A 25,570-nucleotide genomic window follows, 5' to 3' on the forward strand; every position below is an offset into this window, starting at 1 on the left:
TTAAAAAAGCAAGAATTTAATTTGTGAAGGATAACTTGTTACTTAACAATATCACAAATAAAATTAATGCTGCTACTGCAATTCGGCCATCAACGCCCAACTTGCCATCGAAAAGTAAAGTTGTAATAATGTTGAACAATCTAAAATAATAATAGTTACTAATTAATTGGGGAAGTTAAATGAGTCCTAATAGTGTTAAATTTTTTGATAATAGGTAAACAACGAATATGCCATCATGATTTATTAAATCAATTAAAACTGAGACTCGTAACTTTTAATAAATCAAATTAAATATTTGTACCACGAGAAGCGTTCGGAAATATACTTAAAACCAGAGAGCGGAATTTTGATTGTATTTTTTAACCTGTCTTAGTGACTTCTCACTTATCGACTCTAGCTAAATGATGTCGCTATATTAGACTTTTAATTAGACTGTCGTAAACTTATCATGTTATGTAGAGCGTTCTTTTCCCGCATATAAATGGATATTTGACTGGAAAAGAAGTAGTTTAAAACAGGAGAATATGAAAAAAAAAACTATTTCTTTTATAAAGACATTAATGGAACATTTATTAACATTACAACAGAAAAATTTCAACATGAAAATGAAAAAAAATAACTAAAATTAATAAATTAGAAATTGTTATCCATTCATTGTCTATTTCACATTTTCAACTGCTCGAAAGTTAATTGGAAGAGATCGCTCTTTAACTTAAGGCCGTCTATTGCTTACCTCTAATTTTAATCTTCTTTATTTTATTACCTATGTTGTGTATCGACATAATGTATGTATATCGGAAGTCGATGAGTGAGAACTCCGTATGACAGATCAAAAAATGCCATGAAAATTTCGCTTTCTGCTTAAAACATACGTCCCATATCAAATTCAAAACCACAAGTACGCTGACTGCTTCTGCATGACTAAAAGTTTCGTGATTTTCACTGGCACGTCTGGGACGTGCATAGCGTAATAAGTCACAGGTGCTGTAATAGTTACGCCTCTGCATGAGTTCTGAAAAGTTTAACGTAGCCCCAGCGTTTCCTCAACACATACTAATAATCTTTACTTTCCAGTGAACATCGGCTGGTCACAAAAGGGACAGATGAGGCTCTCCTGTGCTGGTTATACCTTCGTTCTCCCCAACCACTACCGCCGCAGCATCTGCAAGCGCTGGTACTGTTCTACGGACCGGCCCAAGGGCTGCAAGGCCTTCGTTATCACCAAATACGAGGAGATCATCTCCATAAATAACAGTCATAATCACCCTGCCAGAACGCCTAGGTGTCAGGTGGTCAATGTCACACAATAACGGTGTTTCGGTAGAAGAATTTAATTCAAGGGTGTTTAAAACCCAAGCTGCTGGTTTTCAAAACTCTTGAATTAAATTCTTAAATATGGCAGCTATTTTGATGTCAAACATATAAGAACTCGACAGTTTTTTGATTGAAAACGTGCCCAGGTAGCCGATTTTTTAATAGTGATGAATATCTTGAATTTAAATGCACTGTCACATCACGGCCTGTATATGCCTCTATAATTCAACCAAATGTTTTGTGTGCACTTATAGCCGTTCACCCGCTCCTTTACATGTGCAATACTTGCTGGGGGTAGAGCCCATCAACCGTGTTTTCTTAGTAAGGGATCTCGGTGTAGTGTTCGATACGCGACTGACATTCCATGAGCACGTACGGACTCTTGTGGATGCCTGCTTCCAAAGAATGGGTTTTGTAATTCGCAACATTAAGGATTTTTATGACCCCGGAGCTATAAAACTGGTGTTTAATGCGTTGGTGAGGAGCAAATTAGAAGCGTCATCAATCGTGTGGAACCCTTAGGGCCGCCATACACGAACTGCTTTAAGCAGTCAGTGCCAACAGCTTCAAGCGGTCGCCCTTGGGTGATCTGCAGTTTCCATACAAAATTGTCATTCGCAATACACGAACCGCTCAAGCAGTTAAAACTGCTTCGGGCGGTTGGCTGCGCGGTGAAATTTCATCATGCGGTCAAGCAGTCGCGACTGCAAGAGCGGTCCGTGTATGTTAATCACTGGGTTACTGCTCGAGCAGTCCGTGTATGGCGGCCCTTACGAGAACACATACGCTTTGCTTCTGCAGAAAATTCAAAAAGCCTTTCTTAGGCATATATACAAAAAGGTATAAAACCCAACAAAATTTTTACTCGGCGCTCTAGGATATAATTCTTTAGAGGTAAGGCGTAACAACAATTTGCTCCTCACGATTTGTAAAATATTGCGCGGCGAGTCGGATTGTCCAGAGCTTGTTGGTAGAGTGGTGAGATTGTTCGTGCCAGAAGTTCCACGAATAGGTCTGCGGCCGCGGCCGCGTCCGCTGCTGGCGGTGCCGGCGGCGCGCACGGTGTCGCGCAGGAGCTCCCCGCTGCCGCGCGCGCTGACGCTGCTCAATGCACTCCTGGCGGCAGCACCTGAGTGTGACCTGCTCGCTTGTCCTTGGTCGACTGTGTGCCATGAATGTCTGAAATTTTGTGAGATGATGGATGATAGGCAATCTAGTGTTTTTTCTTAAGTTGATTTCTGTTTATTTGTTTTTTAATTTCGTAGCGTATTGGTAAATTACTGTAATGCTGTGTAATTTTATTGGAATAATTAAATAAATATGTCCCATTGCTAGGCACAGGTTTCCTCTGAGAGCGAGAGAGCTTGGGCCGTAATTCTCACGCGGGTCAAATACGGGTTGGGAACTTCGCACACGCCATTAAATTGCTATGCAGGTTTGTGCAGGTTTCCTCACGATGTGTGCTGTGCCCGGTTTTAAAATAGAGCAGACCCATGTCTTTCCGTGCGTGTTGTAAAAGGCGACTAACGCAACTTTCCACTACCACGTTATTGTCCCAAGAGAGCCATTATAAAGGTTCGCTACCAATCATGAAATTGACGAGCACGACCAACGATCACTCTGTCGTCAGTGCGTGTTTTTAACATCTTTTGCTAGCTAAAAAAAACGAACGAATAGTATTTATGCAGGATTTTAGCTTTTAAATGCATCGAAATTATATGTATAGTGTCAAAGGTGTGTTCTAAGAGCCCTGCCCACTGCGACTTTGCAGTAGCGATGCGGTCGCATGCTGTGTGCTCTCGCCCACATAAACACGATTCAATCGCAACGCAAACGCGATAGTGTCGCGCTTCACCCTCCCTCCCTTCCTACCCTCCCTCCGTCCTCTCCCCAATATCGTCCAACACTGTCGCGCGTTTGCATCGATACAGTCGCGATCCTGTAACGCGTTAGTAGCGCGTTGGCATTGCTTCTGTAGCGCTTTGCAAATGCGATTAACGCGCGTTAGTAGCGAGCGATGCTTTTTGTTGTTCGCTACAAAAAGTCGCCGTGGGCAAGGGCCCATGCTTGCATGGGTCGGTAAGTTAACAGATGTTGAGATACGTAGGTTGTTAATAGTATTACGGGTAAGACCAACAGTATGTCTAGCTCAGTAGTAGCCTGAACTTTCTAGTAGAGTCATGTGGGGTAAACGTACGCAGTGAAAACATGTCAAACGGCTAACAGTATTAATGCTTGCTGGAATAAACTAGAGTCCAAAATGTATGTGATTGCGTACACTTACCCACTGCGTACGTTTACCCTACATGACTAGTTTATTCCAGCAAGCATTAATACTGTTAGCCGTTTGACATGTTTTAAATGGGATAAAAGGACTATGTTCAGGCACTTTTGGGTTTGAATATCTAAATGTTCACGCATTTTATGTAAGATTATAAATATAATCTGTATTGTAGATAATTAAAATATTTAGAGACTAAAGTTATGTATATGAATACAATTTTTGTCACTCAAATGCAGTGCGCAATTGAGGTGCCTTAGTGTTACATAGCCATATTATTATCTAGGTACGTACATACTTAATCAAAGATTTTTAAAGACGTACAACTTTATTATTATTAGGCATGCGGGTTTTCATTGTAAAATTAACCTAACCATAAAAAAAACATTTTTTATACAAGCTTTTTTTTGCTGACTGTACTTGCATTGTCACCCAAACTACATTTGCATACCAAATTTCAAGCCGATGCTATTAACCGTTGAAGAGTTCCGTCCTGCGGAGACGATCCTGGCTGGACTACCAGGATGTCACTACTAGATTATTGTATTGTCACGTGATTTATACATAAGTATGCCAAATTTCAAGTCATAATAAACCTTAGGTAACGTCGTAAATATATGTATTTATTTTATGACAAAACTATATACCTTTATGAATTATGATTTATGACTTTTTTATGTACTTACTGCATCAAAACGAATAGATATAATGCTATTTACGTGTCAAAAGATTATTATAAAAATAAGATACATATTAGAGTTGAATGGAAATTGTCCAATCTTGCAATTTGAAGGAATAATTATTCAAAACGATTATGGTAAATATAAATTTTCCTTATTTCTTAATAATGAATTATGATCAAAACTCGCATTTAACCAATAAGGTACGTTTATGAATTAAATAATAATAGATTATGAGTTTTAAAAAGTGAGATGTATGACAAGTACTAGGTAATTCAATTTCATTTGCAGTATAATGGAAATAATAATCTTATTGACAAATTTCATTGTTATTTCTTTCCTTAACACCTTTAACAAAACACAGTATTTATACAGCACTATCGATATACCTGCACACAATTATGCACGAGAACCTACTACCAAGTAAAACGTCCTTAAATACTAAGAAGAATTTGAGAAATTCAATATTATGTTTATCCAATCCAAATCATTCGCACACACAGATTTTTCTTCCAGGACCATTTTAACCGATGAAAATGATGCAATATCTACATTTATGAATACGAATACTGTTTCAGCCAACATAATAACTAACCAGATGGGAAGGCAGAGATTAGTGCTAAATGGTCATTTTTACGCGCCGCACGCGCACTCTAGAGTCACCGGCAAGATGAGGTGGAGGTGTGTCGCTCGACGATGTTCAGCCAGAGTCCATACATTGAACAAGCTTGTTGTTTTTGTATGTGAAGATCACAGTGTTGTCAGACATCCTAAAAATCAATGACGAGCGCATTGAAGTGACATCCCTTTAAGGGATAGTTCGCCTTTGTACATCTATTTCTCTAGTTTACCGTTATTTTCATGTGTTTTTATGTATCCTGAATAAAGAATTTTACAATACAATAACTAATAAAGATGACGGAAAAGTGCCGCTTTAAATACGAAGCGTGAACAATCAAAGAACGAGAATTAAGGAACCACTGAGCGGCAAAATATCTGGCCCTCAAATGTAATAGGTAATTTAGTATGTATACTGGGCCAAATTTTGTGCCACTGAGTGCTTATACTTCCGCCATTTTCGTACGAATCGAAGTAGGTAAGTATCTACTTAAATGTTAAAAATGTATGATCATCAATACCAGCATCTGAGAGGTTTCAAGTGCATTTATCAGTAGATGTTCGATTTAAATAACTTAACGTTAATTTGAAATGAGTTGCAAATATGCAAATACACTCGTACGTAAACCCCCCCATCGCCCCTACGCCCTCGTATTATTGATTAATTAAGAAGAAAAGTGCAGATAAATAAATTGTTAAATACATTTTTGCACAATATGTTATTTAACTGATACGCATATGTATTTAAACCTAATGGACGCAATTTCGGAAATCCATTTGTAGGTATACACACACAATATTTGGCTACGCCTGCAAGTCACACAGTACAAACATGTAAAGTTAATTATTTTAGTCCCGTGATATTAATTAAGTTGTTAATGTTTTAGTGTACTTCACGAAATCGCAGCGTGGGAACAAGTTGATTTACATTAATGGCTATACGTACTACTTGTACCGGGTCACAGGTCCCAGAGAGCGTTGGAAGTGTACCAACCATCGCTGTTACGCATTCCTGCTGATCATTGATGGCCAAGTGATGAAGTTTGTGTCCAGCCACACGCACCGAGTCAGCGAGTTCGTTAACCGCGGGCCGATGTGGAGGGCCAACCTCGAGTGGAACGTTTGAAAATCAAAATGTGGTAGCTTTTGCTGATATCTACAAGGCTGATAGGGTAGATTCTTGGATAAAAAAAATATGATATATTTAGTCCGACAGAAGATTACCAAACATTTTGGACACGTATATTTTCTTTTGTCAATCAAACAAAAAGTTAGAGAGATGAAGAGCGCCAAAGTTCGGGAGTGGAGGCCCATGACGGTAACCTTAGTAACACACACACACACACACACACACACACACATACACACACACAAACACACACACACACACACACACACACAAACACACACACACACACACACACCCACACACAAACATCACGCCTGTATTCCCAAATGGGGTAGGCAGAGCACACGAAACGTTACGGCTTCGGAGCCACTTTTAGCAATTTTAGGTTTAAAGTTTCACAAAAGGTACAATAGTGACTTGGTGCATTAAGGAGTGTCGTCACGCGGGACTAACGGCTGTACCTTCATCATATTTTGTTTAATTGACAAAATAAAAAATACGTGCGAGATATTTTTTTAAATGTAGCCTATTGATTAACGATGTACCTATATAAATGTAACATATGACTGAGTTTCTATCGAAAACGAAAGCCAAATTGAGGAGCTTTAAGCAGTATTTTCTCGATCTCCGTGTTATTTCCTTATTTGCGATGAACTATATTCTTTATTTATTTTAATGTAAACAGTGTCATAAATATTATTTGATTAACTCCTACCTTAATTTAATACAACATCTATTTAAAATGTAGATTAAAGATTTTTTTTTTAATTTTAAGCACGGGCTATGCCAAATGGGAAAAGTTTGTTTTTAAAAGTGTAAATATAAATTGTGTTCCTACGTGTGAATTAAATTAACATTGTTTGTAATGTTTTTGTATGTCACAAATATTTGTAATTAAATAACAATATCCAAAGATAGAGACAGAGAACAGCGAGCGGAACCGGCGAACGGTTTATCCGTTCTAGGTAATTCGGTTTCGATGTAGAAAGTGTAACGATAGCTGTATAATGTAATAGCTGCCGTACAAGCAAATTCTAAAACCATTTTCATTTACAGGTGTCTTGCCGAGCGAACATGGCCCGCGGAACTATACCGCGAGAAGCTGGGATGAAACGAAGATGGTAGAAGCGATAACAGCGGTCCGGAAGAGGAAGATGGGCCTCTGGAAAGCGAAAAAGTTCTATTCAGTTCCTTTAGCCAAGCTTTTGAGCTTTGTGAAGAGCCCTGGGTCTGCTCACGACGTGGTGCAGAGATGTCTTGACGAGCGAGAGAAACATAGGTATCCACGATTTTTTATGACTAGCAAGAAACTTGTGAATTGTCAGAAGGACCAATAATATTTAATTGTATAAAGTTTTTAAAAATACTTAATAACTAATGTGACTGTAGGTCGTTGAGTTAATTTAACTTAACACACCTGTGAATGTATACCAAAAAAAAAAAGAATTCTTTGACCAAGAATATTCATAGTCTCAGGAATATTGTTTAAATACAAGTAATTATTTTCTTTAAGTAAGATAATAGTTTTAACATGGTTTAATTTAATGAAGAATAATATATTCTTTGCATTTTAATAAAAACTCTCTTCTGCTAAGAATATTAAAAGCTTCATTCAATAATACGTTGTCTCCGTACGAAGCACGTCATAGTTTTGCCTTAACAGATACATCTCTTTTGCTAATAATATTAAAGGCTTCATCTGATAATTATATTTTCTCAGTACGTAACAAATGAGTCTTGCATCGAGAGATATATCTCTTTTGCTAAGAATATTAAGGCTTTGTCTGATAATATTTTGTCTCAGTACGAAACACATGAGTCTTGCCTCGAGAATATAATAATTACGAATAATTTTCGACAACAATATAATATTTTGAATATATTGTCTTCCAGCAAAACTTAAGAATTCTTGTTTCAAAACGAATGTCTTAAATGAAGAAAATGAAACTAAGACAATATTTTGTGTTCATCCAATACAATATGGCGTCCGGCTATATGCGAAATATTATTTGTCTTGACCAAGGGTATATTGTCTTAATCTAAGACATCCTTTTTTCCGTGTTAAGCATTAGTTGTAACTTTTCTAAAAAACTGGCCAAGAGTGTGTCGGACACGCCCAGGATAGGGTTCCGTTCCGTAGCCGTTACGAAAAAATCCTTGCACGGTTTATTTTAATGTGTGGTTGTTTTACTATCTGTGTCTATCTTAGAACTTGGTCTATGGACAGTAGGTAAGTATATTTTTTAAGTTAGGCTAGTTAGGTTGCTATTTACTCTTAAACTTCTAATAATCCTCAAGCAAACTAAGCCATAGTTTTCCTTTTTAATTTGGTGTATTATTTTATTACCCAAGCTTATTCGTTAGCTCCGTGCAGCGATGTTGTTTGAGTGTGTGGATTTGTTTCAAATAATAATATTAAATTATTACATAGACTTCAATTTCTTGAATTTTGTTTAAAAACTGCAATTCTTTTTTTTATAAACATACTTCACCTTATTATGTAATAAACTATTGCTTTAATTACAATTAGTGTTTATGCTTTTTATCATGGTTATGGGTTACTTCAGCTATAATTAATTTTGTATCTGGAATTAAAAAAACTAGGTTAGTACTGCTATTTGTTAAGATAAGATGATATAGTTTTATTTGCGTGAAAAAATGTAGGCAATAAGTAATACTACTTCTTTCAACAGAAAAAGGTTGCCTGGAAGAGATGATTTTGAAGCGATGAGGCCGCCTATTGCTTACATTTTACTTTTCTCTCTGTGTGCCTGTTTTCTGTATCGCTTGCTATTGTGGTGTACAATAAAGAGTCATTGTATTGTATGATATTTTATATGTTATAATGATTGTAGTAGAATAATGTTATTTTATTCACGGTCAGTATTTGGCTTATCATTTTCCTATAAATTAATTTTAAGGTCATTTGAGTGGTAATATCTACGTTTGTAACAAAAACAATTACATAATTTTCAGCTTTAGTAGCACATTTCGAGAGGGGTAAAGGCGGCGCAGAAGTTCTAATCATGGGAGGATTCAGATTTCGTAAGAACTACGAGTCCAACCAAAGGGTCAGGTGGCGATGCACCACTCATGCTAAACTCAACTGCAAAGCAGCCGTGTACACCGAAGGATCTAAGATTTATTCTTATAATATAAGTCATACTTTGCCTTTGGAACTGATTAAGACTAGGCGATATCAGTAGTCTGAGTGGTTAACAAGTAATCTTCCTTACTGAAGTAGGTGATGAAAAATGATGATGATCGAATAAAGATCGAATATGTCAAGGGTGGATAGCAATTTCGTGAACGCTTGTAGGTACAGTCAAGGGCATAAATATATATAGGTACGTTACCAAGATGTCAAAAATAATTATATACCTTTGTGCCACTGACCATAAGGTCGATGTATACATAATAATATATTTGACGCTATGGCTGTATATATATTTATGCCTTCGCCTGTACATAGTTGGTATCGATAAGAAAAAAAATATGATAGGTAATTTATTCCAATCAAATATCCCATCAGCCAAATATGTGGTCTACCACCCTAAAGTTGATAATCGTTTGCATGTCACAAAACAATAATGCCAATGCCAATAGACGTGTCTGTCAGCTTGAAAGTTCGATTTTAGCGACATATTCATTTGATGGGAACTTGTTTAAAAATTGATAGACCACTTATGTGGCTGATGGTACATAAAATCGATCAACGTTTAAAAACATACATTAAAACAGCTGTAATTATTCTCCTGAGCGTGTTTTCATCTTACGTTTTATACGCACATTCAAGTAGTCAGATCGCCTTTCACGCGATGTCGATTGATGGCCCTGAGGCCGTATTGTCTAACGTTTCTGACACTCGCGATCACAATCAAATGACAGTTTTTGTATGCGAAAACTGTCATTTGATTGTGATCGCGATATCAGAAACGTTACGCGATAGACCCTCTTGACCTCTCACCTCAGAGGCCAAGTGCTCATAGTATTTATTAGTGAATTTCAATACAAAATTGCTAATACTATACTTTTATTTTGTTATGCAATCGGGCTCTGCGCTTGGTTCATATTGTTTACTTTTTGATTTTTATTTTGTTTACATAACTTAGGAAAAGTTTAAAAAAAAAAACAATCAATCTTTACTCGGTCATCGTTTTTAATCGAGTGAATATCAAACAAATAAATTAATATAGTTGATAGAAAAAGTTTTCAGAAAGTTACGAATAATTTTGATAAATCAAGTGTAAATAAATATATTGATAAGATTATCGATTGTATGTAATCAATTGCTATCAGTGTTATAGAATGTGTTATGTATAGATGTGCCATATAAATGTCGTCAAATCTCTTTCTTTTATATTATGTAATGTTATTTATTTATCGTATGGCTTACAAACTACACTCAAGTCATAACATAAATTTACATTTCCTAAGGTATTCTGTTGCTTCCGCTCGTGAGGGTTTTGAAGTCATGTTGAACGTGATGTTCTGACTTGTGGATGTACTTATGAAACGCAAATATTATTCGGCTACACTTTTTATGAATTATGTACTCATATTCTAGTCGTGTGCTATTTGCAATTAAATAGATGTTGTTGCATTATTTAATTAGTTAATCGTTTTGGAAACAATAATTGTATAACTTTTATTTTCGACTGACTATACCCCGTATTGTCTTCCTCCAGACAAATCACCTTCTAAAGTCCCTACAATTACATAGTTAGCACGTACAGCCGATCGCCAATTAGATACATCCGTCTTTTTCCATTGTTAACATTGGAAAGTGGCATCTGTATTTTCTTGACGACTTCCCCATCTGTACGCACTATTTACGAATACAAAGAAACTATATTTTTATAGTTCATTTATATTTCACGCTATTTATGCTTTTTTATGCTATTTATTGTGCCCAGTCATCAGCACCAACTTCTGGCACATCAAAGTGTGCAAAAATATCTGATAGACTCTATTTCTAGGTCCGATAGGAAATGTCAGATATTTGTGCACGGTCCGTTGTGGCAGATATTAATGAAGGTGACAAAACTTAATTAAGGTTGTAAGTGCACTTATACTTTAAGACAATATTTTATGTTTTAGATTTTAGATTAAACGTTTTCCGCCGAAGTTAACTATTAACGTTGTTTTATTCCGCAGTCATGTTCGTGACATCGCAAAAAGGCAACAGGATGCTGAAACTGAACGGCTACACGTATTACAAGCATTCTTCATCATCCAGGACTGATACGACTCGCTGGGCGTGCTCCACACACTATGCCAAAGGCTGCAAGGCCAGGATTGTTATGGTCTACAACAATGTTGTGTCTGTAAGAGACGAGCACACTCACCCGCCAGTGGCCGTCCACCCGTCTGTCAAGTATCCGTATAACCTGTCTATCACTTAGATCTGGTCCCAAAATTGAATAATGATTCTCGAACTTTAAAGCCGTTGAATTACTTAATTGAGAGCCTAAGTAAGGATAGAGCAAAAAGAGAAAATAAGACCTTAGACGATCAACATGGTTGTGGTCTTCTGCGACTCACTTACAAATACTCCGGCTCTCGATTACGTGTATGTCTATAAAATGTTTAAGTTCATTATATTGTTAGGTATTTATAGTCTCTTAAAGTTAACGTTGCTGTCTGCTCCGTACTGAAATGATATCTACTAACAATGCAATCGTTAAAATCAACTTATAGATCATTAATACGAACGATACATTGCTGAAGATGTTCTTAAGCCGAGTTTACACTTTCAAGAAAAATCGTGCAAGTTGCATTACATTGCGGCGCTCAATTGACCACTTCAAACTCGTTGGGTTTACGCCCTCGCAATGAAATGCAACTTGCACGATTTTTCTTGCAAGTCTAAACTCGGCTTTAGGTACCCTGTTATTCATAAAGGTTTTTAAGTTCCGATAACTTTTTACATCCGTTTGTCTTTATCATTAACTTTACAAGCGTCTGGTTGGTCTACAAAGAAGACTTTTAGTATTGTAACTTTTTACGAATAAGGGGTTTAACTACCTACACAAGGTGTGTCACGAGAGCTACCATGCATGTTAACTTGATGAACATACAAATATTGTATTGAAAATGGTTTTCGAGTCATTAAACATTGCTTTGTTTTTTACATGTGATTATAAAACTTTTACGGATGCATTTTATAGGCGAATAATAGCTCTAGTTCACAATCGTTTCCCTGACAGGGAAGTGAAACTGCACGCGAGTTTTAGAAATATGTTTTTTTATGACTCAATAAACTAAGTTCTCCTATTTTTAACTATAAGTATACTATACATTTTAGTGAGTTTGTATTGCAGCAAGATAACATTACACTAATTAATTTTAAGCGTTGTATTGCTATTATATTACAATTTACATACTAGTATTTATCAATGTACTATCGTAAGTGTTAAATTGATCAGTATCAGTAATATGATTATTATTTAGGTTGTAAAATGTTTAATTTTGTAGTTTTTAACCTTAACATTTTCTGTGATATATTTCTTTCTTAAAGTTAAATAAACGAGCTCGATAAACAATCTTGATGATATCCAATTTAGATTTCTTTTGTAATTTATTATCCAACCATGCGAACTCCTACATAGACATTTCTTCAATTCAGCGTTTTCCTTAGTGCTTCTGCGTAGACTTTTTGTGTTAAGCTTTTAAAAATAAATATTTTCATAATTTTAGTAGCATCTGCAAAAATATTTTCTACTCCTTTGAAGTAAAACAACAATTTTACATAAAACAATAGACTTCCCGTTTCTTTCATATTAAACGAAAGTTTAAATTAACAGCATGTAAAATTCCCTTTCAGTTAGTGTTGTAGTGTATCCATAACATTTTCAAAAGGGAAGAACATTATTAAGGTAAATGGCAGATGCCAAGTAAAGACTTGTCTTGCTGAGAAGATTCGATGGCGCTACGCTGATCATGGAAATTTGGCTGCAAAGCAGTTGTACACTTTTAATGTTCAATTTTATACATAGGAAACACCGAACACGATAATACATTCAGAACACGGCACGGTTTGCCTAGAAGTTTTGTTGTAAATAACTAATTTAGCCGCGGCTTCGCACGCGTAAACTATTCGATCTAGTAGTTACAATCGAAAATCCGGGATTTTACAAATTTCCGCTGGGAAATCCCAAAATTTATATCGTGATCTTCATTGGACACACACACACATATAGACACGAATATCTCCTATGCACCACATATCTGAGCTTGTTTGTTTTCTTATTCAGTCACTTAAGCAGCGACACTAGCGACATCTATGCTGTAGCCCTCATCGAGAAACTTTCAGCACCCCATTGGAACTAACCGCTCACTCGGACAAGAGATGTCGTTATTAAGAAATCAAATTAAGATTGTTTTTTTTTCGAATCTTTTTGTATTTTTTTACTTAAATTCCAAATTTATTCCCAGCGCTGGTCTTATTTTTCTGGTTTTTCTATGCATCTATATTTCAGTTTGTATTTTCGACATGGGTTTTACGGGTTGACCGTAAAAGTAACAAAAAATTTGGAATTGAAATAAAAAATACAAAAAAAATCCAAAGAACCAATCTTAACGGTCACTTAAATAAAGATGTTTTACTTCGACTTTGCAGTATGATAAATACAGTCGAATGAACAGACTTTTTAAATAATCTTATTTAAAAAGTTTTTTTAAGAACACCCTGATCAAGTCAGTCAATTTATAGGCTGGCGTTTCGAAGCAGTAATTGTGAATTTGTTTTTAATGTTTTTATCGTGCGAATGTGGATTAGTAAAGCATTAATGAATTGTGTAGGGTTATTAACCACGTCTCCCGAAATTCTGTGTATGATATTTATGTAATGTTTACTTTTAGGTTTCGTTGCTGAGTTCACGACATCATCAAGGGGCGCAAGAAGACTCATAGTAAATGGTTGCAAATTTCGCTTGAATGGTCCTGCTGGTCCCGGACTGAAGCTCCGGTGGCGCTGCACTACCCATGAAAAATACGGCTGTCAGGCTGTAGTACATACTATTGACAACGCTATAGTATTTTTAAAAGACTTGCACACTACTTTTTAGTTTTTTTTTTCTTTTCATTTTCAAGATCGAAGTAAGATCTGGATTTTTGACAAATAGTTTCTTTAAAACTACCTACCTAGATTATTATGTATACTATTTTATTTAGTTTTATTTATTATTTAGTTTAGTTCTGTCTTTACGTTCTACAAAAATGCGTAAATGAATTTCGATATTGACTAAACTAAAATTAAACTTTTTACGCTAATATAAAAAATAGTATTATTTTACCCGCAAACTAATTGCCACGTAAATATAATATAGCCCAGTTTTAAACCTGCAATAAAAAATATTCACCGTAAACCTTAAACCATCTAGCGAAAGGGTTTGAATCGAGTTCTACAATAAAACACAACTTGCACGATTTTTCATTAATCGATTTTCATTTTTGCAGGTCTAAACTGACTTAACGCACGCTTTCCTCTTCGTTAATAGGTCCTAAGCCTCATAACAATAATAATGAAGCCTATTTGCGTTCCACTGCGTGCGAAGTGTGCGTACGCTAATTCCCAGATGCGGCTAGTGCGGATTGGAAACTTGACGCACACCATTGAAGTGGCGCACACCTTTTATACCACATAATTGCAATAAACTATATGACTATGTGATTCATAATTGTGTGCACGATATTTCGTGTCACTGTTAATTTTTCATGGTATATTACAAAATGTGATTTCACAATGAATTCTGCTAAACTCAGAGATGTATATAATGACTTTCAATACTGATTTTATTTACAGGTTATAAAGCAGTATATACGACGTCATCGAGAGGGAATAGTACTCTTATAGTGGATGGTTGTAAATTCCGACTGAACAGCGCTCTTGGTCATAAAATTAGGTGGCGGTGTTCCAGTCATGAAAAATACGGATGTAAAGCAGTGGTACATACCATGAATGACAGCATAGTATTCTACAAAAACACGCATACTACCTTCTTAATTTAAATTACAGCAAGTTTTATGTCCGAGACGTGGTACTTCACTCGAAGCCTCATAAATAGGCTCAGAGCTGCTCAGCAAGCTATGGAGAGAGCTTTGATAGGGGTTTCTCTACGGGATCGAATCAGAAATGCGGATACGTGAAAGAACGATGGTCACCGACATAGCCAAGCAAATTAGATAATTGAAGTTGTAATAGGCAGGCCATTTAGCACGGGAAGTGATGGCCGTTGAGGCCAAGTTCTCGAATGGAGACGGCAGATCAGCAAACGCAGCGTAGGACATACCGCGGGTTCGCGATGGATGCAGGCTGCTTAAACCGAAGCAACTGGAGGTTTATGGCCTATGTCCAACAGTAGACGTCCTACCCGTCCTAGTAGACTTCCTAAATAAATTTAGAGCAAGTTTTATGTGCATTTAACGCAAGTAGGTAGGTACTGTAGACATTCGTGTCACGATATTGATGTTTTCTTTTTTGGACTGTTTTTCTATTCTTATGTATTTTTTTTTGTAAATACATACCAATTTTATGATTTAATCTGAATTTATTGCGGGACAAAAATGGGTGATCTACCCTAAAGGTGTTTATCGTTTGCATGTCGTAAAATAATAATGCCGATAAGACGTGTCTGTCGACTTGTAAGTCCACTTTAGCGACATATTCATTTGGTAGGAAATTGTTTAAAATTGATACTCGTAAAGCACTTATTTAGCCGGGCAATAATAGGTACAGTCACCAGCACCAATATCTGACACAACAAGCGTGAATAAATGTCTGATACAACTCTATTTCTAGGGCCAAAAGGACGCGTCAGATATTTTTGAACGCTCCGCTGTGGCAGATATTAATGCTGGTGACTGTACTAGTATATCGTATAGTACTCGGCCTATATACATCCCGCAGGGCAGAAGGTTCCTCTTGGAATGTGAGGGCTTGGGCCATAGTTGTAGTAGTCCGAGAGCTGGCAGCAATTTTTGGGTAGGTATTTGAGGCAAGCTGAAAACTTGTCCCATACCTCTCTTATTACCCCTACATGGAACTGCAGACCTGGCTGGTGAGTAGCGGGGCTACAAATTTGAAGGTATCCAGTGTTAGCGGAGCTCCTCTCTTGAGAAACATGTGCGCAATGTGGAGTTATTTCAGATGACAAAAACAGACCAAAATTAAGAATTTTAGACTTTTGTGGTTGTGGTAAGCTATACCTAAGAGCTCCCTGCACATCACATTTCAAGCTTCTAGGACAACGAAGCACCTACCCTATAGGTTTTTCGGTTGTTTAAGGCAATTTTTAAAGAACTTTATAATGATTAATCGTGATCAAAATTTTCTTGTGAGTAGGCTGGGAGCGCTCTGACTCAGGTGGTAGGATACTTAACGCGTGCAGTCAGGCACACTCCAAAACTTTTTCTTTCTAAATAAATCTTACATTTCTTTCAGCAAAGCTTACAAATAAGTTACTATTTACATTCATCTACAGTTACTGTTAAGGGTTTTAAATACAATATGTATTTTAATGTTTTTAATCAATAAAACATTTTAATTCTTTTATGTCGTGTGAGTTCTGACAACTATCATAATAAAGTAGTTTCATGTGTTACTTTATCTATTACATTCTTACCCAATTGCAGGTCCATTATTTACTGTATCGTCAAAAGGAAGCCGGCTTCTTATGTTCAACGGCTGTAAATACAGACTGGATAATATTAGACGAACGAATAATGTCAAGCTCCGGTGGCGATGTTCATTTCCAAGGTGCAAATCTGCGATCCACACGGTCGGTGATGAGATTGTTAGTACGAAAGGTCATACACACCACTGATGTTTTACTCCATCCGATATTAAGATAATCGTCATAGTGTTTGACATAATGCCCTATTGATGTCAGGCGTTACTTTGCGGAGGTTCATATCAATAAACTGTATACAATACTCACCCGCGACCTTCACGCTTAGCTTTCTTTAGGCGGGTGAGCAAAGTAATTGTTTAAAATTCGTCCCCATTATTATTAATGACATCAAATTAAAGATGGCGTACACTGGCATAGTGACTAGCACTCAGATGTCTACCTTATGCTTATGTGTTGTTACGCTGAGTAATAAGAATTTCCAGTACAGTGTGTGTGAGAAGGCCACGGCACGTCTCGCACAAGGTTGAATCTCGAACTGCAGCACTGATTCCTAAAGAAGCAATCGTCAAATATTGCAACCCACAAGGGATAAGATGTCCCGGACACTTCGAAAGGATCGATAACAAAACAGCTGCTGAGATATCCACGTATACCCGGCAACAGAAAAGGCCCACAGAAAGACTCAGGAAGCTGTGGGAAAGCGTGTAGAAGAGGGTTTAAGGCATGGGCATGAAACTTCTTGGAGATGGGAGGTAAGGGATAAAAGCAAGAGGAAGGAAATAAGGCCCACAAAGGGTTGTAGCACTTATCTGTTAGCTAAACAAAATTTAAGGCATTTATTTTAATAAAGATTTGCCTTAATAGTTCTAAAGTAACCGTTTTTAATCTATTTAGTGAATTTTAGAATGCACGGTTTACTTTCTTATAAAAAAAAAACAAAATGTTCTTATATCGTAAAAAACTTATGGTACTTCATAAAGTGAAAGTGCTTATCAAAATGTGTTCTATTAAAGTATATCCTTAAAAGATATCTAGTGGATACCCTAAAAAGGTATCTAGCTATCTACTAGATACCTCATTTGTTCATTGTTTCTAATGTTACAGAGAAGAGAATTCCAAATGCATTGGATAATAAGGCCTCTGGTCTAAACTGGATTTTACCAACATCAGTGGGTATTTATGAAAAAAAAAATCGTTAAGTACAAAATGTCGATAATATCTGTACTTGTATATATCTGAGCAAAACTATTCTTCTATCGACCCGTAGCTATTGTTTTTTCCCTTATTACAGATCCGCAACCAGTATTTACTGTGTCGTCTAGAGGTAGCCGACTTCTTCTCTACGAGGGTATTCGATATAGACTAGACAATATTGGAAGAACAGCTGGCCCTAAGTTCCGTTGGCGATGTACCACACATACAAGGAGTGGGTGCAAAGCGGCAGTCTATACTGTTGGAGATAAAGTAATTGGTAGTAAGGGCGAACATGATCCTGGTATATTTGTGGTACCTAGTGTCCAACCGAAATATGTATTTTTGTCGAAACAGAAACCGAAACCGAAGGTTCGGTTCTGATTATAGTTTCGGCCGAAACCGAAATAACAGATTCAGGTGAAATAAAATAAATTGTAAATTAATCCGTTCTTATTAATCACTCATTTTCGTGGTTTCTTTAATGTCATTAATTTCGACTTTAGAGCTCATTGTCCAAGTTGCGGAACCTCGCAAATAAATTTACCATTTCTTGTCGTCAAAGATAAGATAAGATAGTGTGTAAGAGTAACAGAAAGAGATGGTGAATGCAATTAATATCGCCCCCACGCTCGTGTTAGAGAAAATACTCGTCGCCTCTGGTTTCTCCTTTGTCTAACACATGCAAAATTGTGGGGATTTGTCTTCTCGTCTCTCTTTCCTTCGCTGTTTCCTTGAAAAATAATGTTTATCATTTTTCTTCCTTAGTCTAGGTACTGTTTTTTTTCTGCCATCTTCAAAACCTTTTCTAACCTCCGACGCAAAAAGAAGCTTATTATAAGTTTGACGCCAACGTCTGTCTGTGGCATTGTAGCTCTGAAACGGATGAACCGATTTCGATGCAGTTTTTGCAGCTGAAAGCGAGTTTCCTTGCGGTAGTTCTTATCTATGATTGATAAAAAGCCTTTTTTGAAAGAAAGAAAGAAAAAACATTATTCGTGACAGTTACTGTTATATAAACGACAAACGAGAAAACAAAGTAGGCAAACGACTATATATCACGAAGCGGACCCACCTAAGTATGATGCCGGCTCGAGAGTCAGCGCTGGTCTTCCAGTGGGGGTTTTTAATTTTACTAAGTTGGTTCGGTTCTAATTCTAAGATTTTCATTTTCGTTTTAGAACTGAAGGCAACTTTTTCGGTATCGTCTCGTGGAAGCACTATACTAATATGTGATGGATTGAAATATAGGAATGACGGAGGAACCATTGAAAAAGGGAAAGTCCGGTGGAGGTGTACTACGCATGCCAAGCAGCGTTGTCAAGCCGCTATTTTTACATATGGAAACGAGATCTTGTGTGTGAAGGGTACACATAAAACAAAGTGACTGTGATTATATTTTATAAACTTGTTTTAATGTATATTTTGGAACTGATGAATTAATTTATTTTTTGTCTACCATCTGTTAGCATAATGACCTCTGCTTGAGTTTGAAACACGTCAACGTAGTGTGGCGGTGTTGATGGTTGCGTGTGTGTGTTTGTGTGTGTGATGTATTTCATAGATAAAATACCATAAACAGGACTTATCATACTAAACAAATAAAAATTACCAATTGCGGGTAGTTCGAGATACGAGTGCCGGTACTATTTGTGATCAAGTGCGGGTAGTTCGAAGGACTTGCGCTGCTAGGCAGACTTGACATCCCACACCTTAGTCTACTCGTGACCTCCGCCACTGTAATGTGGTCGAAACGTCGAGGTAAATATTACTCGTGTGTTTAGCGTGATACCTAAGTCATGTTTGTAGTATTTTAACTACCAGGTAGTTTATTAATTTTTTGATATTTCACCAGAAGTTTTGCGAATCAATCAATTTCATATATGCTTAAAATAGCTTAGCTTTCTAAGAAATAAAAATAATTTTGATATACGATGTTTAACATTTGCCTTCCTTTTAGTTTGTTGTCAAATTTACCAAAGTGGTAGCATAATGTTCGAAGTTAAGGTCGCGGGTAAGCAAAGTAATTGTTTCAGTTCATTTTCCTCAATTTGGTCGAACATACTTTGGATCTATTCTTTCAGCAGCCTTTATTAGTATATTATTATCCACCACTATGATTCATGACCAAACTTCTTAAGTATTCTTTTATTTTTAAGTAACATTTTTGTTTTTGCTTCTACTTTCAGAACATCGTGCTTTTTTCACTATGTCGGCTAGAGGCAAGAAGACATTAATGTGTGATGGATATAGATACAGGTATGACTGTCATGCATCATCTGGTAAAGTGCGTTGGAGATGCACTTCACATGCGAAATTCGGGTGCAAATCTGCTGTCTTCACGATAGGAGACGAAATCGTTCAAGTTAAAGGAACACATACATTTTATCAAGTCTCAAGTGTAAGAATAGTAGGGGAATGATTTAATATTCCACAAAAAATGCTAAGGGCAAAAACTAATACGCAAATAATGTTTATACTATCGGTACATAATTTATTATAATATGTTTAGATCTTCTGTACATAGTCTGTGTATAGTCTTAATGGTTTATTTTAGATCCGTTTAAGTAAACACTATAATAGTTTTACACGCACTTCATAGATTAAGTCCAATGAGAGTTAAACAGTGAACTGAATAAAAACATGTTTTTTTTTTGCTATTATTTTGTATATTATTTATTTTATTGTATTAGTAGTACCGTAAAGATTCAAAGTAATTTGAGTTTGAAAAACCTATTCTTAAATACTTATTCTTTGGTTTCAGCGCATCAAGCTTACTTCTTTACTTCGGCGAGGGGTAACAAGGTCCTAATGTGCGATGGTGCTAAATTCAGGGAACACACTCGGACTGTAGCAGGCAAGGTGCGCTGGAGGTGCACTTCACATGATAAATTTGGCTGTAAAGCTGCCGTTTATACAATTGGAAATCAAATTGTTTACGTCAAAGGTACACATACCACGAATTTTGTCTGATAAGTGCACGCATTTAACATCTGAAGTTTGACAAGAAAAGGGACCAGACGCGCAAGTTGGTGTAGAAAAATCCAAAGAATATTGAGCGCGGTAAGACCCAGCGTGGCATAATATAAATGACTCAATACTGGTTTGCCATGTATTTTTTCTTCTTAACTTCTTCAACTTTGTGGTCGTGCAGTTCACATGATCAACTATGATAACTTTATGTGCCTCTATGAGAAAATACAGGAACAATATGTTAGTTTTTTCGGCGATATCCGGTTAATTTAAAACATTAGATATAAGATAACTTTTGGTTGAAATGTGTTACGTTATTTAGTTATGTTACTTGTGTTGCAATAAAACCAATCACATGAACTGAATTAATCATCTTTTAAGTGAATATTACGGTACAACTACTGCTTTTAGGTAGGTATTTAACTGGTAATATCTATGGGTATGTCAATACAATACTATTGAACACCAAATTTAGCAAGCAGTACTGGTAGGTATATCGAGATTTTCCAAGGTAAGCACCAGGCGGCCTTATCGCTTCTGAATGATCTCTGCCAGGTAACCTTTACAGTAGACGGAAGTAAGATATACATTTTAGCGGGTGGTGCAATTTAAAGCATTTATTGCGAAGACACAAAGAAACCGCGTGCTAAAAATTTCGTTTCCCACAAACAGTTCTTTACAAATTCTTATTACCTTTCAGACTATCCTTTCTTCTCTCTATCGAGTAGAGGAGTTCAGATTCTAACTTTCCGTGGCTGCAAATATCGACAGAACTTTAAATCTGCCCACAAGGTCACCTGGAGATGCAACACGCACAACAAGTTTGGATGTAGAGCTTCTGTGCACACAGTTGACGATGAGATAGTATTTGTGAAGAATGTACATACGACGATGTAACATTATGGACGTATGTCCCTGTTTCCTCCCCGAATAATTAAATTTGGACAAACAACTATTTCTCCCATGCAACATACAAATATGCACATACAAATACAAATTTTTAATGCTACATGTCATTAGAAATTTGACTTATAATTTCAATACGAGCCAAATTGTTGTGATTCACAACCTCTTTATCGTAAAGGAGGGTGAGCTCATTGGCCTATAAATATGACCAATATGGACAACCGATATGTCACTGGATTGCTTATTCTAAGTTCTAATATTAGATATGGCAGATAGTCCCAAATCTTTGTGTGAAAAAGTTATCGCTGCATAAAATTAGGGTTATTCGATACTGAGTTCCTATATGTTGATGATTTTGTGTCATGATTTTGTTTTTTATGCGTTTTCATATGTTTTTTTTTGTGTCTGGTTTTGCGCTGTTCCGTCTTCCCTAATATTCTGGTTTTCTTATCGGTTTATGTCAACTGTCGCTGGGTACTTTCTTGCGACTTCTTGATCTTTGGCTTTGTCATTTGTTTTATATTGTTTGATATTTGTTTTTTTTCTTATGTGTATTTATATATTTAGCGTTGTAAAGAACTGAAATCAATTAATAAGCTTATTGATGGTTTTTTTTATCATGCCATAACTTTTTTACACAGCCATGCGAGATTTCCCGCCTTACAAAAAGTCGTACAATATGATAAAAAACTTTCCAATGATATACGGCTTGTCGTTATTGGTTCCTAGACCAGATCTCCCCATCCTCCTTTGAAGAAAAAGTTAAAATTGGTTTTCTTTCGGTAGAGGGGTGGGATACAAAATACTGTGATCGTCAGTTTTTTGAAAATCATAGTAAATAAATACAAGACCTTAACGGTTACATACTGAATTGTGATTGTGAATATTTGTATTAAAATATCATTTTATTTTATTTCTTTCATTGTATTATTAGCTTACGCCCTCGGATTCGTTCCTAAAGTGAAACATTGTATACTGCGGAGTTTCCTAAAACCTGTCCTTAATCTTTGTCAGGGAACCTCCATGCAAAATTTTATCGTTTCTACTCGTGTAGTTTTTTTTATCCATACAGATGTATTTTATGTTCAATAACTTTAATCAATTAATGGTTGTTCATTTCAGATGAAGTATTATTGATACCTTTTGATGTTAGTCAGATATTAATGTATGGTGGATTCGAATACCGACAGTACATCATACATGACAACAAAGTCCGCTGGATATGTGCCTCGCATGAAAACTACAAATGTGAAGCTGCCATACATACGATTGACGATAAAATAGTTCACATCAAAGATACACACGTAATATAAACTCATAAAGTAAGGTCTGCCATTCTCTCTCGTAAATAATGAGGGTTCTCACAGAGGCGAAATATCGCTAGATGGCGTTAGTATCGTGAGATCCGTTTGACGTTTGCGTCGCACTCGTGATTGGTTAAATAACTAAATGAGCCAATCGTAAGCAAGATTGAAACATCAAACGGACCTCGCGGTCGCGATACTAACGCCACCTAGCGGTATTTCCCTCTGTGATAACCCTGATTGACTTAGCGTCGTGGGTATGTACATGTTCACAACTAACTTATGACTGTACAGTCTGCGCAAGAGCTCCTGAGTATCGGGGGCTGAGGAAGCGGAGGGTGTGCGCCGCGCTCGAACGTCAGTCGCGTCATGCTTCGCACTCGCCCTACACTTGCTCCACACTCGTAATGTGGCTTGTCGCTTGACGCTTATCGATCTTGTAAATGGTCAACCGGTTAAACTAAAATTATCTGTAATTCTTTCTCTATTTTCATGTTTTTAACATTGGTGTACTCGTATGATTAAATATGTCCTTGTCGTCTTTAAATGCAACAAGAAATTTGTTACCTAACTTTAACATCAAATTTGTGTACTTAGGGATTTGGGTTTGGTTATTTTGAGTTTTTTTTTATTGATTTTCTCGAGAGAGAATGACTTTTTGAAAATAAAAATATTTTTTTTCAGCGAAAATATATAAAACCTTTTTATTCTATCCTTACCTATTAGGCATTGATTTAGCTAGGCATCTTCTCTGAGAAAATGCGTTATAGTCATTATTTTTATTGAGACCAGAGGCCTAACACATTTAAAATCGCAATCGTTTTCACCAGTTCTTTCTGACACATGGTGTAAGATGAGGGTAGACAGAGACGGTGAATTCGATTACGAGCATCATAGCGTTAGACAATACGGCTACAGGTAGGAGAGACCAGGGAGAGTTGTGACAGAGGAGAGTAGTGAGTTTTCGGAACTTATTAACTGGTAGCGAGCTTGCAAGAGCGCGCGTTTTTTAGTTCAAGTGTCGAGCTGCCAAAACGCACGCTATTGTGAGCTCACCAGCAGTTAATAAGTACCCAAAAATCGACGTTGTCACAACTCTCCTCAGTCACCCCTACAGGCACAGGGTTATAATAAAGCAGATAATAAAGTACGTAAAGATATGGACTTTTTTATCTGCAATTAATCGTCATTATATCATAAAGCACGTTCATTTAGTTCCTAAGTCTATTATATTTATTGCAGGTCGTGCGTTCTTCTCAACTACAGCCAGAGGAAGAACAGTACTTTTGTATGGTGGCTTCAGGTTCAGACCAAGCAGCAGATCATTGAACAACAAAGTACGTTGGCGCTGCACCACGCATGCTAAGTACAGGTGCCCCGCAGCTATACAGACTATCGATAATGTCATAGTCAGGGTCAAGGACTTACATGCTACGTCTTTCAATTCGTAAATAAACTAAAGCCGATTTTTCAATATTAAGTACGAGTAGGTACCTAAATCATCCAAGTAGCAATATTGCGGGTCTTGAATAATCCATCAATCCACAGCTACTTGAATGGTTTTATTCGTATTGTAAAAACTTTTTTATTGTTGCTCCGTTACCAGCCAGTCTAGTTGGTAGTGGAAAAGATTGTATTTCATTGATATTAACCTACGCAGACTATTTTAATAATAATAATAAATTAATTTATTAATTTTTAATGTCTCAATCAATCATATACCTTGTTTGTATGACATATCTTTGGATGTAACGTGTGTATGACGAAATTTGTTACGGATATTAACAATGTTCACCTTAGGAAATCTGCGCTGTGGGTGTTGTTTATAGTTTTTTTTTTATGAATTGGTTTAATATTAGTTTGTGCATATATTATATTTTTAAGTTTTAATTTGGTTTTATTTTAGACTAAATTTTAGGCTTAAAAACTTTACATATTTTAAAGTGAACGTCCAAGTTCTCGACAAGCTAGAGCCCAATAGATGAAATACTTGTCACCTTTATTGTCAGTAACACACAAAATAGATGACAAATAATTATTGAGACAATGACTAGCACACGTACGTTTGTTCGTACGTTTGTAGTTGTACGTTAGTTAGCTTTGGAAAAAAATACGTTACATCAGTCTGTCACAATCTTACCACCTGGCAACCCTAGAATTGCGGCAGACAAGGTGGCAAACCATTTTTACCAGTTTTATAGGTCTGTTTGTTTTCTATGGCATTTAATTTACTTTTAAAACAAACTTTTTCAATTGTTAAAAAAATACGTACCATTAATGAATATTGATGAAAGAAACTAGCTACTTGCGGCAACATTTTGCAGGTGTCCATGGGCGACGGTAATCGCTTACCAAGTTTTCATTGCAACGTACATAAACAGTTTTTAATGCTTCACGGTTTAATTATATTACACTAGCTTTCCGCCCGCGACTTCGAGACACGATAATTTCCAGCATAAAATTACTTGACTTGTACTTATATACTAAGCAGCAAAAAATCTGGCCCTAAAATGTTTGCAGCATTAGGTAATTTTGTATGC

General features: G+C 36.4%; 2 protein-coding genes across 2 annotated transcripts in view; both read left to right on the forward strand.

Moving 5' to 3' along the window:
• The window catches only part of LOC141434168 (uncharacterized), a 500,735-nt gene that overhangs the window by 348,190 nt on the left and 126,975 nt on the right, over positions 1-25,570 (forward strand). The window lies entirely within an intron of this gene.
• LOC141434172 (uncharacterized) lies at positions 20,616-24,920 on the forward strand. The gene is made up of 2 exons (XM_074096528.1): positions 20,616-20,794; positions 24,273-24,920. The coding sequence occupies exons 1-2, from the start codon at positions 20,659-20,661 to the stop codon at positions 24,479-24,481; spliced, it is 345 nt and encodes a 114-aa protein (XP_073952629.1). The 5' UTR covers positions 20,616-20,658; the 3' UTR covers positions 24,482-24,920.

The sequence above is a fragment of the Choristoneura fumiferana genome, chromosome 13 (genome assembly GCF_025370935.1).
Source record: "Choristoneura fumiferana chromosome 13, NRCan_CFum_1, whole genome shotgun sequence".
Lineage (NCBI taxonomy): Eukaryota > Metazoa > Arthropoda > Insecta > Lepidoptera > Tortricidae > Choristoneura > Choristoneura fumiferana.

Coding starts and splice junctions, on each gene's coding strand:
- LOC141434172 (XM_074096528.1), top strand. CDS start 20,659: ATGTGCGATGGTGCTAAATTCAGGGAACACACTCGGACTGTAGCAGGC. Junction 20,795..24,272: donor TCAAATTGTTTACGTCAAAG/GTACACATACCA, acceptor TATTTATTGCAG/GTCGTGCGTTCTTCTCAACT.